Raw genomic sequence first — 16,559 nt, 5'->3', positions numbered from 1 at the left:
TTTAACTACTTACAAAGCATGTAGAGGTCTGTCGTTTTTTATCATAGGTACACTTCAACTGTGAGAGACGGAATCTAAAACAAAAATCCAGAAAATCACATTGTATGATTTTTAAGTAATGAATTTGAATTTTATTGCATGACATAAGTATTTGATCACCTACCAACCAGTAAGAATTCCGGCTCTCACAGACCTGTTAGTTTTTCTTTAAGAAGCCCTCCTGTTCTCCACTCATTACCTGTATTAACTGCACCTGTTTGAACTTGTTACCTGTATAAAAGACACCTGTCCACACACTCAATCAAACAGACTCCAACCTCTCCACAATGGCCAAGACCAGAGAGCTGTGTAAGGACATCAGGGATAAAATTGTAGACCTGCACAAGGCTGGGATGGGCTACAGGACAATAAGCAAGCAGCTTGGTGAGAAGGCAACAACTGTTGGCGCAATTATTAGAAAATGGAAGAAGTTCAAGATGCCGGTCAATCACCCTCGGTCTGGGGCTCCATGCAAGATCTCACCTCGTGGGGCATCAATGATCATGAGGAAGGTGAGTGATCAGCCCAGAACTACACGGCAGGACCTGGTCAATGACCTGAAGAGAGCTGGGACCACAGTCTCAAAGAAAACCATTAGTAACACACTACGCCATCATGGATTAAAATCCTGCAGCGCACGCAAGGTCCCCCTGCTCAAGCCAGCCAAAGAATGATGTTTCCACCTCCATGCTTCACGGTTGGGATGGTGTTCTTGGGGTTGTACTCATCCTTCTTCTTCCCCCTGCTCATGTCCAGGCCCGTCTGAAGTTTGCAAATGACCATCTGGATGATCCAGAGGAGGAATGGGAGAAGGTCATGTGGTCTGATGAGATGAAAATAGAGCTTTTTGGTCTAAACTCCACTCGCCGTGTTTGGAGGAAGAAGAAGGATGAGTACAACCCCAAGAACACCATCCCAACCGTGAAGCATGGAGGTGGAAACATCATTCTTTGGGGATGCTTTTCTGCAAAGGGGACAGGACGACTGCACCGTATTGAGGGGAGGATGGATGGGGCCATGTATCGCGAGATCTTGGCCAACAACCTCCTTCCCTCAGTAAGAGCGTTGAAGATGGGTCGTGGCTGGGTCTTCCAGCATGACAACGACCCGAAACACACAGCCAGGGCAACTAAGGAGTGGCTCCGTAAGAAGCATCTCAAGGTCCTGGAGTGGCCTAGCCAGTCTCCAGACCTGAACCCAATAGAACATCTTTGGAGGGAGCTGAAATTCCGTATTGCCCAGTGACAGCCCCGAAACCTGAAGGATCTGGAGAAGGTCTGTATGGAGGAGTGGGCCAAAATCCCTGCTGCAGTGTGTGCAAACCTGGTCAAGACCTACAGGAATAGTATGATCTCTGTAATTGCAAACAAAGGTTTCTGTACCAAATATTAAGTTCTGCTTTTCTGATGTATCAAATACTTATGTCATGCAATAAAATGCAAATTATTTACTTAAAAATCATACAATGTGATTTTCTGGATTTTTGTTTTAGATTCCGTCTCTCTCAGTTGAAGTGTACCTATGATAAAAATGACAGACCTCTACATGCTTTGTAAGTAGGAAAACCTGCAAAATCGGCAGTGTATCAAATACTTGTTCTCCACACTGTATGTCTTCTCTAAGGCTACCATCTCCACAGGGTGACGGTGATGGTGTGACTACTGACAGGGTTGGCAGCTACACCACTGTAGATGGAGTTGTAATCTTATCTCCCTACCTCCAGAGGGAGAGACAGGCTGGTGATGAGATCAGGGGGGTGTAATCATTAGTCTAAACAGTAGTAACTAAAACGACTGATCCTATTGGACAAATTCAGGTTAGGTCCCTCCCTGTTCTGTTTGCTTCTGTTTAAGAAACGTTTTGCAACACAATCGGGCTTTTGGTCTGGTTGAGTCTATTCTCTCCTCTGTACCAGGACAAGGTCACATCTTTCCGGTTCTTCACAGTGCACACCACTGAACAGCTTTAGAGGAATGAACCATTTGTTCAGATGGAGAAGGCTTGCCAGACTGATGTTCATGCTGCTATATTTTGTCATTGATGGTATGTTTCTTTTGTTACTGATTTGCTGCACTAACTAAAAGTGTATGAATAGCCTCTTTTTATTTTAAAATGTTCAATGTTTTAATTAGTAACATTGGTCAAATTCAAAAATGCTAAGTCATGTAAACAGTGCCACATTTAAACTGTGTGTAGCCTATCGCTAAGACTCATAACAAAATAACATTCCTCTCTCTGGAGAGACATCCTGTTTCCTGTCCGAGCATTAGGAAAATATTTACAGTAAGGGATAGATACAAACAGAGACTAGGTTCTAAAACAAAGCTCTTTCATGGGAAGCAAGAGGTGTAGGCTATAAAAGTATTCAGTCTATACATCAATACTTGCCAATACTTTATTGATTCATAGACTAATATATAGATGAGAGATTTATAATCTTTTGGAAACAACAGGCTGACAACCTTTTATAATTCTCTGAGACTGTAGCTTGTCATTTGAAACTAATTTGCGTTCTATTTGAATTTTGGCCAACTGACAGCGCTCACAGGTTCACTGTGTTTAGGCTCACAGTGCTGCCCATTGATGTTTGAAAATACTAATGACTATGGATGTGATAATAAAACATGCACCTTTATGGTGTTGGGACTTGGGAATTCCCTCAACCATGTTGAATCATTGAAGGACAATGGACATGGCTTCATCCCCAAAATGAAGAAATTATTTCATGGATATCAATATCTAAAAGTCATTAGGTAACATTTACATTAAAACTCTGTGGTATTTAAGCTACATTCTAATGGGACATTAAACAGGAAATGTTGGTGGTTTCCTGTGATTATGTGGTCAGTGGCTGTCACATAGATGGATGGAAGAGCGAGAGGCAGGTCGTTGGAACAGCCGATGTACTTTGTTAAAAAGGTAATGGCCTGGTCACTGGTCAGCCCACCACAAGTGTGATGTTCCTCTGGTCATAGCGTGGGACAAAAAAGCAGTGTTTTTAGGGTGTAAGTGTGAAGAGCAATAAGAGCTAGACTACATAACCAAAAGTATGTGGTCAGCTGCTCGTCAAACATATCATCCCAAAATCATGGGCATTAATATGGAGCTGGTCCCCCCTTTGCTGCTATAACAGCCTCCCCTCTCCTGGGAAGGCTTTCCACTAGATTTTGGAACATTGCTGCTCTTATTACTGACTTCCATTCAGTCACAAGAGCATTAGTGAGGTCGGGCACTAATGTTTGGCGATTAGGCCTGGCTCGCAGTCGGCATTCCAATTCATCCCAAAGGCGTTTGATGGGGTTGAGGTCAGTAAATGCTTTGGGGGCCAACGGGTGCCGATGAGCAAAGGCACATTGGCCCAATGTGGGCAGCCTACATGGGGTCAATAATTTAGCCCGCATTGGACCCACAACATGCCAGACATTGACTAATTCATTGATTGGAGACAGCTTGGGTCAATTACAGAAGATTTCTGAATTTTCTACCTGCAGCAACACTAGTAGATAATGCTGGAAATATCAATAAAAGCACAGTGCCTAAATTTTTACACCAAAAAGCAAGGCCCTAGTAATGCTGTACAGTGCAATATGAATGGTCTATACGTATAATAGGCTGACTATAGTGATGATTTCTCACAGTCAAAGTAACGCACTAAGAGCTATGATGCTAATATCTGTGCATACTCTTCAGAATTGTGTTCTGTGGGTGTCACCGAGTAGGCTGATACCCTATTTCATGGATCCACAATCCATAGGCAATGTTGTACAGTGCAATATGAATGTTCTATACGCCTTATTGGCTGACTAGTAAGGTGAATTCCCAGTCAAAGTTCTGGAAAAAGTGCTACGATGCTAATATTTAAGCAATTAGGCATGAGAACCCTATGATTATCTTGTTAACTCCCGACTAATGACTGTTCTTGAGCCCGAGGCGACACCAAGGGCAGGGAAACAGCCCTTAGGAGGGAGTTATCACACAATAATTCCTGGGTTCCAGGGCCTTATTGGTTTTATAAAACGGTTGCCAGCATATTTAAATAAAAAGATTACCAACATGTTTTCATTAAAAACATGATTTCCACCAGTCCGGGCAAAAGCCAGTTGTTAGTTCTGAGGTTCTGAAGCTGCTAACCAAACAGGCTGGTCGTTAATTATATTCTCATGTTTTGACCCAGTCGTTCATTCTATTCAGTCTATTAATTCCATGTTGCAATGATAAACAAATCATTGGCATGTTGCTAGCTAGCAGAGGTTTATTAATGATGAGAGACAAGAACTTCAATAAATAAGTATTTAGTCAATAATTTATAAATAGGGAACAAGAACTTCCGCAAATAATTGTTGAATAAATAATGTATAAATAGGCAACAACCAGCTGATTGTCGAGTCAATAAGATAGTTATGGAGGTTAGCTAGGCCAACGTTAATGTTACTTCTCCTTTGCTAGCTAGCTAGCCGACTAAAGCTAACACACAACAACATCAAGCAGCTGAAATGACAGCAAACTATGTGCACTTTCATTTGTATTATGCTTGTTTCTATTGTTATTTCTGTGGCTATATCCATTATAATGACCCTGATTAATTCGCCTAGCTCAGAGAAGCTCAGAGAAGCTGTCAGTCACATTACGTTAATATGCATGGCACGTGGAGATTGCAAAAAAATAACAGCAAAAATGTTGCACAGGTCAACCCCCTTGACTTTTTCCACATTTTGTTGAGTTACAAAGTGGACTTGAAATGTATTTAATTGTAATTTTTGGTCAATGATCTACACAAAATACTCAAATGTCAAAGTGGAAGAAAAATTCTAACGTAAAAAAAAACAAACAAAAAAACAACATGAATATGTCTTGATTAGATAAGTATTCAACCCTCTGAGTCAATACATGTTACAAACACCTTTGGCAGCAATTACAGCGGTGAGTCTTTTGGGGTAAATCTCTAAGAGCTTTGCACCACTTGATTAAACAATATTTGTCAATCATTCTTAAAAAAATTATTCAAGATCTGTCAAGTTGGTTGTTGATCATTGCTAGACAGACAGTTTCAAGTCTTACCATAGATTTTCAAGCCAATTTAAGTCAAAACTGTAATTAGGCCACTCAGAAACGTTCAATGTCGTCTTGGTAAGCAACTCCAGTGTAGATTTGGCCTTGTGTTTTAGGTTGTTGTCCTGCTGAAAGGTGAATTCGTCTTCCAGTGTTTGTTGGAAAGCAGACTGAACCAGGTTTTCCTCTGGATTTTGCCTGTTCTTAGCTCTATTCTGCTTATTTTTATCCCCCCCAAAAAAACTCCTTAGTCTTTGCCGATGACAAGCATACCCATGACATGATGCAGCCACCACTCTTGAAAATATGATGAGTGGTACTCAGTGATGTGTTGTGTTGGATTTGCCTCAAACATAATGCTTTTTATTCAGGACAAAAGGTGAATTGCTTTGCCACATTCTTTGCAGTATTACTTTAGTGCCTTGTTGCAAACAGGATCCATGTTTTGGAATATTTGTATTCTGTACAGGCTTTTCACACCGTCAATTAGGTTAGCATTGTGGATTAACTACAATGTTGTTGATCCATCCTCTGGTCTTTGTTGTTGAATATGTGCTTGAAATTCACTACTCAACTGAGTGACCTTACAGATAATTGTACAGTATGTGTGGGGTACAGAGATGGGGTCATTCAAAAATCATGTTAACCACTATTATTGCAAAGTGAGTCCATGCAACTTACGTGATTTGTTAAGGACGTTTTTACTCCTCAATTTATTTAGGCTTGCCATAACAAAGCGGTAGAATACAGTACTTATTGACTCAAGACATTTCAGCTTTTCATGTTTAAATAATAAATTTCTCAAAATAAAATTCCACTTTGACATTATGGGATACTGTATGTAGATTAGTGATCTCTATTTAATCATCAGTTTGAAATTCAGGCTGTAACACAACAAAATGTGGAAAAAGTCAAGAGGGTTTAATACTTTCTGAAAGCACAGTATATTAACCCCCGCTGTACCAAACCAAATGCTAGCCTAGTAGCAAGGGGAAAAAATGTCTAGACACTTTTTTCCAGGGGAGATGGGCTGGGCTTTGGGACAGTGGATGTTCTGTGTTCTGTGGATGTCACAGAACACAGAACATCAATCCATTGATAATTCTATACAGTGCATATAATTTTGCCCCCAATGCAATTTTGAAGACATGCAAAGGAAGATTTCCACTGATTTTACTGTTTATTGTCAAATTAATAACTATTGTCTTTTGTTGAAATTGTGTAACGACTTTCCAAACTTGATCACAATTATCCAGTCCAAATTGTGGCATGATTCCACTATTTGTAGCCGTTTATATCAGTTTCAATGCGGGACTTTTATTTGGAAGGCAAATCGCCAATGTCACTATTGTTGCTAATCGCTATTGTTGTTCACTTCACAGTCGTGTGTGTACTGCCTGTCAAGCAGAAGTGCCCATTTGCCCATGTAATGCTATCGAGATATACAGTGGGGAAAAAAAGTATTTAGTCAGCCACCAATTGTGCAAGTTCTCCCACTTAAAAAGATGAGAGAGGCCTGTAATTTTCATCATAGGTACACGTCAACTATGACAGACAAATTGAGATTTTTTTTCTCCAGAAAATCACATTGTAGGATTTTTAATGAATTTATTTGCAAATTATGGTGGAAAATAAGTATTTGGTCACCTACAAAAAAGCAAGATTTCTGGCTCCCACAGACCTGTAACTTCTTCTTTAAGAGGCTCCTCTGTCCTCCACTCGTTACCTGTATTAATTGCACCTGTTTGAACTTGTTATCAGTATAAAAGACACCTGTCCACAACCTCAAACAGTCACTCTCCAAACTCCACTATGGCCAAGACCAAAGAGCTGTCAAAGAACACCAGAAACAAAATTGTAGACCTGCACCAGGCTGGGAAGACTGAATCTGCAATAGGTAAGCAGCTTGGTTTGAAGAAATCAACTGTGGGAGCAATTATTAGGAAATGGAAGACATACAAGACCACTGATAATCTCCCTCGATCTGGGGCTCCACGCAAGATCTCACCCCGTGGGGTCAAAATGATCACAAGAACAGTGAGCAAAAATCCCAGAACCACACGGGGGGACCTAGTGAATGACCAGCAGAGAGCTGGGACCAAAGTAACAAAGCCTACCATCAGTAACACACTACGCCGCCAGGGACTCAAATCCTGCAGTGCCAGACGTGTCCCCCTGCTTAAGCCAGTACATGTCCAGGCCCGTCTGAAGTTTGCTAGAGTGCATTTGGATGATCCAGAAGAGGATTGGGAGAATGTCATATGGTCAGATGAAACCAAAATAGAACTTTTTGGTAAAAACTCAAATCGTCGTGTTTGGTGGACAAAGAATGCTGAGTTGCATCCAAAGAACACCATACCTACTGTGAAGCATGGGGGTGGAAACATCATGCTTTGGGGCTGTTTTTCTGCAAAGGGACCAGGACGACTGATCCGTGTAAAGGAAAGAATGAATGGGGCCATGTATCGTGAGATTTTGAGTGAAAACCTCCTTCCATCAGCAAGGGCATTGAAGATGAAACGTGGCTGGGTCTTTCAGCATGACAATGATCCCAAACACACCGCCCGGGCAATGAAGGAGTGGCTTTGTAAGAAGCATTTCAAGGTCCTGGAGTGGCCTAGCCAGTCTCCAGATCTCAACCCCATAGAAAATCTTTGGAGGGAGTTGAAAGTCCGTGTTGCCCAGCGACAGCCCCAAAACATCACTGCTCTAGAGGAGATATGCATGGAGGAATGGGCCAAAATACGAGCAACAGTGTGTGAAAACCTTGTGAAGACTTACAGAAAACCGTTGACCTGTGTCATTGCCAACAAAGGGTATATAACAAAGTATTGAGAAACTTTTGTTATTGACCAAATACTTATTTTCCACCATAATTTGCAAATAAATTCATTAAAAATCCTACAATATGATTTTCTGGAATTTCTTTTCTCATTTTGTCTGTCATAGTTGACGTGTACCTATGATGAAAATTAAAGGCCTCTCTCATCTTTTTAAGTGGGAGAACTTGCACAACAGGTGGCTGACTAAATACTTTTTTTCCCCACTGTAAATCATGTTTGCAAGCTAGTTACAAACTTTGTCAAATTTACTCAACATTTTGGTAAGTTATATACGTTTTTCTCCAGCCAACTTACCTAAGCTAGCTAACATTATCCCCTATTCAACATTGTTTTTAAGACTGTTTAACACCATTGCTGCTAGATGATCAGCAACTATAGACAACTGCGGTATAGTTAGCTTTATATTAAAGATTCAGACTTTACTCGTCAATACCTCTTAAACATCTCAGGATGATAGAAATTACATATTCTAAACCTACTGATGATAGTGAAGAAGTTACTGTCACGGCTTCCTGCAAAGCTGCCTTCTCTCCTGGTTCGGGCAGGCTTCGGCGTTCGTCGTCACTGGCCTTCTAGCCACTGCCGCTCCTCATATCATCATTCCATTTGTTTTGTCTTGTCTATTACACACACCTGGTTCATATCTCCTCATTAGTAAGTGCATGAGTGTTCCCTCTGCCTCCTTGTCCTTGTGAGTGATTGTTTAGTGTGAGGAGAGTGTAGTTCGGTTGAGCTCCGTGTATTTTGTATTGCCGGGGTGTATTTTCCCTGTGTGCCTGTTTGGTTCCAGTGCGCCTGTTTTGCACACTGGACTGTTTGACGCAATTCTGCGTAACTCTGTATTCCGGAATAAACTCTGTATTCTGAGATTTACCCTCCTGCGCCTGACTCTTTCAAATCACCCATCACAGAATCACCCACCCGGTATGGAGTCAGCAGGAGAGGAGCGCATACCTGGAGTCGTGGCACGGGTCCAGGAGCATTCGACGATGCTAGCCAGCTTGGGAGAAGCGATGGATTGGGTTCTCCAGGTCGTCCAACGCCTGGAGAGGAGAGGACCCGATCTGTCGGGACCAGCTGGGCGACCGGATCAAGCCACCCATAGGGATCCATATATCCCGACCACGAGATTTCAACGGGACAGCTGCTCTCTGCCAGGGATTCCTCCTCCAACTGGAGCTCTACTATTCCATCATCAGCCCGGCCCCATCGGAGCGGGAGAAGTTGTCCGCCCTCGTCTCCTGCCTCGTGGGGAAAGCCCTGGAGTGGGCCAACATGGTCTGGAATGAAGGAGGAGCCGCGTTGAACAACTACGGGGAGTTCGCTCGCCTCTTTCGGGCTGCCTTCGATCACCGCCCAAGGGTCGAGAGGCGGGCGAGCGGCTGGTCCACCTGAGGCAGTGGACGAGGACCGCGCAGGACTTCGCCCTGGAGTTCCAGACTCTAGCAGCTGGGTCCGGGTGGAACGAGTGGGCCCTCATCGACCACTTCCGGTGCCATCTGCAGGAGGACGTCCGAAGGGAGCTAGCCTGCCAGGACAACATGTTGTCCTTCACTCAACTGTTGGACATGGCCATCTTGGACAACTTGCTGGTGGCCAGAGGACTTCCTGGAGGGGGCCTGCCTGTTCCAACCCCGCCCGACTCGGATCACGAGCTGATGGAGCTGGGTGGAGTGGTGATCCGGGAGAGCGGAGGACGACAGAGGCAGTGTCACTCTGGTGGCACAAGAGGACATTTCACTGCACGATGTCGTCAGCGTTCTTTTGGGTCTGGAGGCGGCAGGCAGGGCACTCTCGCGTCACCCCAGGTATTAACACCCTCACTCGTTCAGAGCCCTCTGCTGCACACTGTACCCTACCCATCCACTTTCCTGAACTTTATGGACAGGTCATTTTCACACAGTCTAGGCACTACATTGGTTCCCCTATCCATTCCACTCCCCATCAGAGCACTTGACAGTCGACCATTAGGGTCCGGGTTCGTTAGGGAGGTTACAGCACCAGTCACTATGGTTACCCACAAGACTCATCGCGAGCAAGTCCCTTTTTTATTATTGAGTCTCCTGCTTTCCCTGTTGTGTTAGGTATTCCTTGGTTAGCACTCCACAACCCCACTTTTTCATGGCCGCAGAGGGTTCTCACGGAGTGGTCACGAGAGTGTCAGGGTAGGTGTCTCGGTGTGTCCATTGGTGCAACAACGGTGGAAAGTCCAGACCGTACCTCCACCGTGCGCATTTCCCCCGAATACCTCGATTTGGCGCACACGTTTTCCAAAACGCAGGCAACCAACCTCATCGGGTGGGGGATTGCACGATAAACTTCTGGGTAGATGCTGTGCCTCCCAGGAGTCATGTGTTTCCCCTGTCACAGGCTGAAACAGAGGCTATGGAGACATACATCACCGAGTCCCTGCGTCAGGGCTTTATACGTCCCTCCACTTCACCCGCCTCCTCTAATTTCTATTTTGTGAAGAAGAAAGATGGCGGTCTGCACCCTTGCATTGATTACCAATCACTGAACAAGGGGACGAAACAATTTAGTTATCCTCTCCCCCTCATTCCTTTGGTGATCGAGTCAATGCATGGGGCGAGCTTCTTCACAAAATTAGATCTCCAGAGTGCATACAACCTGGTACGTGTCCGAGAGGGGCCGAGTGGAAGACAGCAATCAGCACAACCACGGGGCAATATGAATACCTGGTGATGCCTTGTGGTTTGATGAGTGCTCCATCCGTCTTCCAGTCCTTTGTGAACGAGGTGTTACGGGACATGCTTGGTTGCGGTGTAGTGGTCTACATCGATGACATTCTTGTGTATTCCGCTACGTTCGCCGAGCATGTGTCCATGGTTCGCAAAGTGCTGGCCTGACTGTTGGAACATGACCTTCATGCCAAGGCAGAAAAGTGTCTGTTTTTCCAACATTCCGTCTCCTTCCTCGGATACCGCATTACCACCTCAGGTGTGGAGATGGAGGGAGATCGCATTTCAGCTGTGCGTAATTGGCCGACTCCAACCACGGTAAAGGAGGTGCAGCGATTTATTGGCTTTGCCAACTACTATCTGAGGTTTATCCGGGGCTTTGGCAAGGTCGCAGCTCCCATCACATCTCTGTTGAAGGGTGGGCCGTCCCTGCTCCGCTGGTCTGCTGAGGCTGACAGGGCCATCAATAACCTGAGGGGTCTGTTCACCTCAGCCCCGGTACTAGCCCAACCCGATCCATCACTACCATTTGTAGCGAAGTGATGCAGACAATTACATTGATGGAAGTTACAATCTATCTGCAATATTAGGCTTATCTACCCCTTCCCAATTTAATTTTTTTTTACATAAGAAAAATACAAAGTACAGAGAGATCCTTGATAAAAAACCTGCTTCAGAGTGCTCAGGACCTCAGACTGGGTCCACCTTCCAACAGGACAACGACCCTAAGCACACAGCCAAGACAACACAGGAGTGGTTTCGGGACAAGTCTCTGAATATCCTTGAGTGGCCCAGCCAGAGCCCGGACTTGAACCCGATCGAACATCTCTGGAGAGACCTGAAAATAGCTGTGCAGCAATGCTCCCCATCCAATCTGACAGAGCTTGAGAGGATATGCAGAGAAGAATGGGAGAATCTCCCCCAATACAGGTGTGCCAAGCTTGTAGCGTCATACCCAAGAAGACTTGAGGCTGTAATTGCTGCCAAAGTTGCTTTAACAAAGTACTGAGTAAAGGGTCTGAATACGTATGTAAATGTGATATTTCAGGGTTGTTTTATTTTATTCATTTGTACAAAAAAATATATATGTTTTTGCTTTGTATTATGGTGTGTAGATTAATTTAAAATAAAAAGATGATATAAAAGGCTGTAACGTAACAAAATGTGGAAAAAGTCAAGGGGTCTGAATACTTTCCGAATGCACTGTGTTTAGTTTTAATTGCGTTCAATAATTTCAGGTCAATAAAGTTTTTCTGTAATACAATGAAGGCAGACTGTACCTCAGATAGAGCCTGGTCAACCGTGGGTGAAATAGCATACACAACACTATCATCGGCATACAACTGCAGGTTACCATTTTTTACAGGCAAGTCAATATTATTAATGTAAACAGTAAAAGTACAGGACCCAAAATCGACCTTTCCTAATATCCAGGAAACCTGATTTAACACCATCAGTATATGCGCATTGAGTTCTATCTGTTAAGTAATTTTTCAACCAGTTACATGCAGCCTGGTTTAGGCCAATTCAGAAGAGCCTCTGAACTGTCAGTGTGTGATCAACAGTATCGAAAGCCTTTTGACAGGTCAATGAAGAGGGCAGCACAATGTTGCCTTTTATCCATACCAGGCTCCCGAGTGGCGCAGCGGTCTAAGGCACTGCATCTCAGTGCTAGAGGCCCTGGTTCGATCCCGGGCTGTATCACAACCGGTCGTGATCGGGAGTCCCATAGGGCTGCGCACAATTGGTCCAGCGTCGTCCGGGTTAGGGGAGGGTTTGTCCTGGGTAGGCCGTCATTGTAAATCAAAATTTGTTCTTAACTGACTTGCCTAGTTAAATAAAAAATTAATACAATTAACCACATTATTTATAACTAGGGATGCAGTAGAGATAGTGCTATGACCTGGTCTAAAACCCGACTGATGTACATTTAGAATACATTTCAAAGATAAGAAAGATCTTAGCTGAGAATTAATCAAGGATTCAAATATTTTAGCTAGGCAAGTAAGTTTAGAAATGGGGTTAGTAGGGTCACCACTTTTGTGAAGTGGGAGTACATGGGCCACTATCCAAACCTTGGGGATAGTACCATATATAATCGTCAGGTAAAACATATGGGTTAGTGATTCAGCAATCAGGGGGGCAGAGACCTGCAAAAAATTTTTTATCAAGCATATCAGCCCCAGTGGATTTTTTTGACATCAATCTTAAGCAAGGCATCTAGCACATCACAGTTAGTAAATTGCTAAAATGAAAATAAAGATTCACTAGAAGTTGACGTGTTAGCTGTTGAGTTAGCTAAAGGCTGGCACAGGGAAGAGAAGTCGATTGACTAACCAGGGTCAATCAAACCGCTGTTTCTCTCAACCAAAAAGCCAACTGAGATAAAATCATGATTAAAAGCATCACTTATCCCCTTCTTCTCAGTAATGATGACAGAGTCAGACAGAACTTGCTTAGGCAGGGAAGAAGAGGAATTTGGACGCTTTAGTGCATTTACTGTTTTCCAAAATTTAGAAAGATCACCAGCAGAGTCAGAGAGAGCTTGAAAAGTAACTTGATTTAGCTTTCTTAAGCAAGATATTACATATGTTTCTCAATTGTCTGAAGAATTGTCAGTCCACTACAGAGTCAATTTTCCTTGCTTTGGCCCAGGCCTGATTTCTCATCTGAATGAGCTGAAATAGCTCAAAAGAAAACCAAGGGTTAGATCTATCTTTGACTGAATTGTTTAAAAGGGGCGTGTTTATCTGCCTGATAAATAAATATGGAGGATACTGTCGTATATGAAGATTATGACTTTGTTAATGTTTTTAAGTGGAACCTGAAAGGATGTTTATTTAGCAGAAAGAGAGCCGGTTTTAGACGCCACATACAAAAGACAGGAAGTGTGTGTTGTAGACAGGGGATTGGACAGTAGAGGGAGCCACCCATATCTTGGGAAGATTATATATACTGGGTAAAAACGACGAAGAGGTTAGAGCGGCCATTGCAATCTGGGACGTCGTTCTCCGGGTGATCTTGACACCTGTAAACTCATGCTGAAAGCTTGTGATATGAATAAACTTATGATCAAGGTTCAGTATGAGCGGACTCCTTTGTTTGACAGCAATAACTACCAGCATTGACGCGATACTACAATAAATTTCAAGAGCCAACTCAGGGTCAGGAATACAGGAGACAGTGGCTAAATCAGAATAGAACATAATGTAAAAACCATTGAGGAGATAACTTCTTAATTAAACGAGGAATAGTATTTGCTGTTTCGTATCTCTAATACGTACTATGGAACAATGATCTCTGAGATCATTGGGCTCCTGAGTGGCGCAGTGGTCTAAGGCACTGCATCTCAGTGCTTGAGGCGTCACTACAGACCCCCTGGTTCGATTCCAGGCTGTATCACAACCGGCCGTGATTGGGAGTCCCGATTGGCCCAGCATCGTCCAGGTTTGGCCGGTGTAGGCCGTCATTGTAAATAAGAATTTGTTCTTAACTGACTTTCATAGTTAAATAAAGGTAAAACAACATTTAAAAATATATATAATCATATGCAAATACTCTGGTATGATTGTGGAATTCTGCCTAACGTGGCATCCTTCAGGTCCTTGGCAAAGATTCTGACTCCCTCATGGTCCAGGTGTACATGGTTGTACAAGTGCTCATATGTCAGGGTGTGGTGGTGAGAGATGCTGAAAAATGGTAATGAGGAGCAGTCCATGGTGATTTTTTGTTGACATTTTGGATCATTTGCCAGGATCATTTGCCACCTTTCTCACTTCCTCAGCCACTCTTGCTCCTTTTGTGCACATGTCATTTGTCCTAGTATGTATGACAAGGTTGTCAGGATTTTCCAGCTTGACTTGATTGAGGAGTTGTAGTGCACTGTCAATAGTGGGACACCAGAATATAGCCGTCTGGTGTCTGGGGAATAGTCTCCTATCCTCCAGATACCTCCCATTAGAGTCTATCAGAACTGCAGTTTTGGGAAGTATCCTGGGTTAAACTGGATCCTGTCCTCTGGAGGTGTGTTTGGCCGAATATGGTCAGACTGGTGGGAGGTTGGCAGATCAGGGTAGGCTGTGGCAGGCTGGGAGGTTGGCAGGTCGCTGAGAGGCAGATGGGGTGAAGGCTGCAATGGGCTCAGGGGTATCTGGGCTTCTACCAGGCTGATAGGCTGCTCTGTAGGTGGCGTAGTCATTGCTGCTGACGGAGGGCATCGATGTCCCTCTCTCTCTGCTGCAGCTCCACCATTACCACACACAGTTCCTCTTGGAGGGCATCATTGGACTTTGTCATTTATTCAGTGTTCTGTCCTAACTGTTCTATTGAACCATGGTTCCTCAACTCTTCCATCAGCATCTGGACAGTGTCACATTCTTGTTGTTTGCTTTCCCTGAATTCCGTAATCTCCACTTCAAGTAGGGAGAGGAAGTTCTGGATTTGTTTCACCAATAAATGTTTAGTGTGCACACAGCTGCTACAGTTGAGGGAGGGAGTGATGTACTGTGGGCCTCCTGTTTTGAAGCCAAGGTTTTGGGAGTTGCAGGCATTGTTAGTGGAGACATGCCAGTTTTTAGTTCATCATCCACTAGAGGTTTTATAATGTCGAACTCTTCTTCAAACAGCTCTAGACTGGCATCAGAGCCTTGGATCATTACTATTCCGTTATTATATATATTAATATTAAATTTTGGCATTGTGTCCACATACAATTGTCTCATTGTCTTGTTTCCAGACATTTTAAGATGTTTGTTTGCCTTGCGCAGGGATACATGCCAAGCATTTGGACGTTCAATGAACAATAGAAGATCCACCTTGATTTCTTTGTATTTTTGTTACATAAAGTCTGCTCTTAGGGTTGCTGGGTGCTCTTTTAAAACATTTGCTTTATATTTTGTCCTCCCTGCTTTACTGGCAATACCTTCTGCATATTGGATTTTGGGGCTTGTCAATGTATCCATCTTAGCTGATTACAACTGGATACAGTATATGTCACAGCTGGTTTGCACTTGGCTAGTTGTAGCTAGCTGTTTTTGAATGTAAACAAAGTATATCTTGCTTGTTTTCTGTCTGAATCGTTTTTTTCTGGCTTGTGTAAGGTTAGGTCTTCGTTTTCATGTATTTTGTCCTGTTCTTTGTCCATTTTAACAGCAGGTAGCCAGTAGCTAGAAACTCTTAGCAACTCCCTAGCAATGTGTAAACAACTGTTAGCTTGTTAGCTATCCAGTTGAGTTTTCAGGATAAAGGTTGTCTTCTGATTTATTCTCTTTTTCTGATGTTATATTCTTAGTACTTCTTCCTTTATCTTTGACTTGTTTTTCTAAAATGTACTCTTCCTCGAAATAATTTGAAATATGATATATAATACTAGATATTAGGAGCTCATAATTTTACCAGCTGCTCTTGGAACTTGGAACAATAACTCAATAACTCATAACTGTTGTTTTGACATTCTCTGTCATTTTCCATTGACAAACATTTCCCTACAAAAATAATTGCACTTGTGCAGTTGCACATGCTGTTTTATTATATGGCTACTGCAATAGCTGCATCCATAATAACACAGTTACAGTCACTTTTGTAACTGCAGGGTTAATGTTATATTATACAATTCAGTAATTGTGTAGTGCAGGGGTAGGGAACCCTGTTCCTGGAGTGCCGCAGGTACTACATGATTTTGTTCCAACTAGGCACCACACCTTACCAACTGAGCTAATGTTTCAATTCAGTGATTGCCAAAATTCAACACACCTGTCCTTCCAGGTCGGTAATTTTTCTTTTTTTTAAAGCAAGCGGCACTCCAGGATCAGGGTTGCCTACCCCTGGTGTAGTGGTTATGCCCTAACTCTGGTTATTTTGCAGTTGTACTGCAATTGCTGCATTCAAAATAACCATTACTCTGCAAATACTGTAACTGCAGTTTCACAAT

At 43.1% G+C, this 16,559-nt stretch overlaps 1 protein-coding gene across 4 annotated transcripts in view; it reads left to right on the top strand.

The window, feature by feature from the left end:
* Positions 1 to 1,913: 1,913 nt before the first annotated feature.
* The window catches only part of LOC311112392 (SLAM family member 5-like), a 28,909-nt gene continuing 14,263 nt past the window's right edge, over positions 1,914 to 16,559 (top strand). For all 4 annotated transcript variants that reach the window (XR_014610868.1, XM_084155502.1, XM_084155500.1 and 1 more), the window contains exon 1: positions 1,914 to 2,082. Coding sequence is in view for 3 of the 4 variants with exons in the window: in XM_084155502.1 (XP_084011628.1) it covers positions 2,013 to 2,082 (70 nt within the window). In the remaining variant the exon portion in view is untranslated. The remainder of the gene's footprint in view (positions 2,083 to 16,559) is intronic.

Source organism: Coregonus lavaretus (assembly GCF_964263955.1).
Source record: "Coregonus lavaretus genome assembly, chromosome: 38".
Lineage (NCBI taxonomy): Eukaryota > Metazoa > Chordata > Actinopteri > Salmoniformes > Salmonidae > Coregonus > Coregonus lavaretus.
This window is presented reverse-complemented; position numbering and strand designations above follow the sequence as displayed.